A 3,717-nucleotide genomic window follows, 5' to 3' on the forward strand; every position below is an offset into this window, starting at 1 on the left:
TGTACTCTTTTTTGTGTGGTATGTGGGCCCAATGAGGAATCCAACCCAACTGAGGAGGAGTGCAAAAGTGTTCAACCCTTGGCGAAGGATGATGCCAGGGCTGGGCACCCACCCTGTTTATCATCCATCCCTCCATCCATCCATCCCTCCCCACTGGGGCGTGGGAGTGGCGTAGCGTGGGCGTGGCCATCTGCCGTGGGCTTCTCGCTGTGTGGCCCGAGAGCGAGCACGTTAACGGGAATAGCGGAAGCGAAGGGGAGGGTGATGGGGCGCTGGCTCGCGTTTCAACACACAATCAAAAGGAGCGGATTCCGCAACGCAAACGCTGATACCCGCGACCTTGTCTCGAGGAATGCCCGCGTCGTCTCTTCGTCTCCCCTTCCCCATCCTCTGACATGGCCCTCTTCGTTGCTGCGTCGTCTTCCTCTCTCCCCTCTGCCCTCTCGCGTCTGCACTTTTGCTCCTCAAATCTGCCCAAGAACGTCGCGGCTTTTGCGTTCTCTCACCGCGCCACTGCTTCTTTTGCCTCCAGCTCTGTATTTGGCAGGCGTCTTGTTGGGTCGTTGGTAGGGTTCACTCTGGGGAACGCTGCCTCCTCCACCTGTGTACGAGGCATGGAGCCCGTGAATGCTGCTGCCCAGGTGCAAAGTGGCAGCTCTATCTACGACTTCGTTGTAAAGGTATGGGTGTCGTTTTTCTTCTCCTTGTTAATTGAATGAGTGAGTCTCTCTTGGCTGAATCGAATTTTAGCTTCATGTGGATCAATTACGTTCTTTCGCACTCCGAGCTTTGCATTTTTTGTTGGCGTTGGATGAAGAAGATGCTGCGTGTTGATTTCGGTTTTTAGTCTATCTTTTTCCTTGTTTGATTGTTCTGTCAGCTGAAGTTGTACAACACTGGTAGAATATGCACTAGTTGTGTGAGGACGGTTTAGAACGTCGACTTTTCACGTTGTTAAGCGAATTTTTGGAGCATAAATGCGTAATGTAGACTGAGTTACGATTTTACAAAGTTCTCGAGTGGTTCAATTCTTTTTCTTTTTTTCTTTTCTTCCCTTTTAATTGGCTTCTATTCATTGAGGAAATTTTGTTTCAGCTCGTCATCTCGAACCGATGTTCTCGTTTTCAAGTAGGGCACAGCACTGCGCCAGAGAATAACCGCATTTTATTGTAATCCTTGATAATACTGTGGCATTAACAACAACTGTAACAATTACAGTAACAATAACAATGCCCTCGTGAATGTGTGTAGGATATTGATGGGAACGATGTTGAGTTGAGCAAGTATAAAGGGAAGGTTTTGCTCATTGTCAACGTTGCTTCAGCATGGTAAGCATGTGCTCAGCTAATATCAACTTTGGGATCATTCATGTGTAAGATTTCAAAATTTTGTGCGAAATGTAGTGCAATGATTTTATTAATGAGAAAGCTTGGTATTTGTCTACTATTGTAATTCACAAGAGTAACAAATCTCAATTATTGCCATGATATGGATGGGTATGCAGTGGATTGACGACCACGAACTATACGGAGCTTGCGGGCATTTACTCCAAGTACAAGAATCAAGGTGAGCGGATGTTCACCACTCTGGACTCAAAACCTTAAATGTCGACAGGGCATCCACTTTATTTGCTGGAAATTAGTAATTGCTACTCGCTTTTGATCTCTTCTGGCCTATTATCCCTCCCAAAAAGAGTCTCTTAGTGACATGTCACTCCTCATGAAGATTACTTTTAGTCTGAATTGCTAGATATCTCATTTTCAAGGTAATGGTACGATTTGCGTTTTGAGCGTGTTCTTCGCACTCATGACGACCGTAAGGGTTGGCTGTTAAAATTTGTCTGCTGAGTTGCTGCCCACACTGTGTTTTTGAGACGTGCAGATTTTGAGATTTTGGCTTTCCCCTGCAATCAATTTGGAGGTCAGGAGCCCGGTTCAAATGCACAGATCAAGCAATTCGCTTGCACAAGGTTCAAAGCCGAGTTCCCCATTTTTGACAAGGTAACACCCCCACTTTTCTGATCCGCAGACGCCTAGTTTTACAGATGCCTGTACTCTCCTGCTTTGTATCCTTGGTGTATGAGACTGACTGGCATATTGTTGTCCTTGCAGGTGGACGTTAATGGTCCTCAGGAGGCGCCCGTTTACAAGTTCCTGAAGTCTCAGAAGAGAGGCAGCATTCTGGGAGACACCATCAAGTGGAATTTTGCAAAATTCCTTGTTGACAAGAACGGGAATGTCGTCGATCGCTATGCACCCACCACTCCACCATCAAAGATAGAGGTAGTCTTCCTCTCCCAGAGTTATTATCATCTGTATGTTTTAAATAATGAAATTTTATGAAGGCGTCGCAACTGTCGTTGACTTCATGAATCATTGCCGTATGCTGAAACGATGGTGCTGTGGCGTCTTTTCGAGTTGTCCAGAACGACATCCAGAAATACCTGAGAAGTTAGGCGTAATTAGTTCGGTTGAAGGGCATGGCGACGGGAGTTAACGGTATTACGCCCTGTGATTTATTTCTACTTTCCGGAAACCGTGGAATATTTAGTCTTGCTATTGGCTTGTTCTCAAAATGTTAGATTGTATTACCAAATCCATTTTTGCCTCTAAACCTTCCAGCTAAATTATTTTTATCAACTAGTGGAGCAGTTATCAGCTCAAAGAAGAAACATATTTCACCTGTATTTCATTCTATCTTTTTTAAAAAATGCGGTCCCAGTTCAGGCCGTGATAATTGATCCTGGCATATCTTCAGATGTTTGCAACATTAAGTTTCATATAGTCATAAGAGAATTTACATCTGAATACCACAATGACTTACGTTTTGGATTGAATTTTAGACATGTGAATGAGGGAGGCTTGGTGTGATATGTCGGTCATCCACAACCTCCAGTATTTCCATCACTTTGCCGAAAACCTGAAGGCAGACTTTAATGGTTTCTTTTTAGTGCAAATGTTGAGAATATAGTTATGTAATGATTTTTTTTGTGGTCAGGTTTGTATCAAAGCGTGATGTTAAAAGTAGTGCTAAAATGTTCCTCTACTAAATGCTGGTTTAAACTAATCATACCTCAAATTGTCGTGAGGGATAAAACAAAGATTGATCGAATTGGATCATATTCACGATATGAACTACCACATAGAATATCAGCAAATTTCTGAACATAGATCTTTGGTTAAAAGACTTCTACACTCGTTTTTTTGCCGTTTCTTTAACTTCTTGAATTTGAGAAAACCTCAATCCATTCTTGTTCCAGCATCCCAATCATCCATGATATATTGTATTTGCTACTTTAATTTCAATTAAATAATAGGACAGAACATCGTTTTATACTACTAATTTAAATGTAAATAGCCTTTGATTAATGCATTACACTTTGATTGTAAAAAACTCGTAAAGTATTTGGCGCATTTGTTTTTTTATTGCATTTAGAAATACTTCAAAAGTTTTGTGAACTCTTATACTTACATCAAAAATCATCCTCTACTAATTTTTAATAAATTGTAATTACTCTCTAACATGTGTAGTAAGTGACATCAAAGTTGCCAAGAAGCATGGTATTGAAAGGTTACTCTATTCTTTTGATACACAAAACTCAATTTTTAAGAGATTGCATTATTATTTGCTTGTTACATTACTTACTTTTGTCTCATAATGGATTTGGAGTTCAATGAATTAAATTAGAAAATAAGCACAATATATTTGGTAAATATA

General features: G+C 41.3%; 1 protein-coding gene across 1 annotated transcript; it reads left to right on the top strand.

The window, feature by feature from the left end:
• Positions 1–336: 336 nt before the first annotated feature.
• LOC112280871 (putative phospholipid hydroperoxide glutathione peroxidase) lies at positions 337–2,748 on the top strand. Its single transcript, XM_024516776.3, has 6 exons — positions 337–680; positions 1,252–1,328; positions 1,505–1,566; positions 1,882–2,000; positions 2,112–2,282; positions 2,426–2,748. Exons 1-6 carry the CDS (start codon positions 396–398, stop codon positions 2,453–2,455), a joined length of 744 nt encoding a protein of 247 aa, XP_024372544.1. The 5' UTR covers positions 337–395; the 3' UTR covers positions 2,456–2,748.
• The last annotated feature ends 969 nt before the right edge of the window (positions 2,749–3,717 follow it).

Source organism: Physcomitrium patens, chromosome 4, assembly GCF_059467195.1.
Source record: "Physcomitrium patens ecotype Gransden chromosome 4, ASM5946719v1, whole genome shotgun sequence".
In the NCBI taxonomy this organism is placed as follows: Eukaryota; Viridiplantae; Streptophyta; class Bryopsida; order Funariales; family Funariaceae; genus Physcomitrium; species Physcomitrium patens.

Coding starts and splice junctions, on each gene's coding strand:
- LOC112280871 (XM_024516776.3), top strand. CDS start 396: ATGGCCCTCTTCGTTGCTGCGTCGTCTTCCTCTCTCCCCTCTGCCCTC. Junction 1,567..1,881: donor CTCCAAGTACAAGAATCAAG/GTGAGCGGATGT, acceptor TGAGACGTGCAG/ATTTTGAGATTTTGGCTTTC. Junction 2,283..2,425: donor CTCCACCATCAAAGATAGAG/GTAGTCTTCCTC, acceptor CGAGTTGTCCAG/AACGACATCCAGAAATACCT.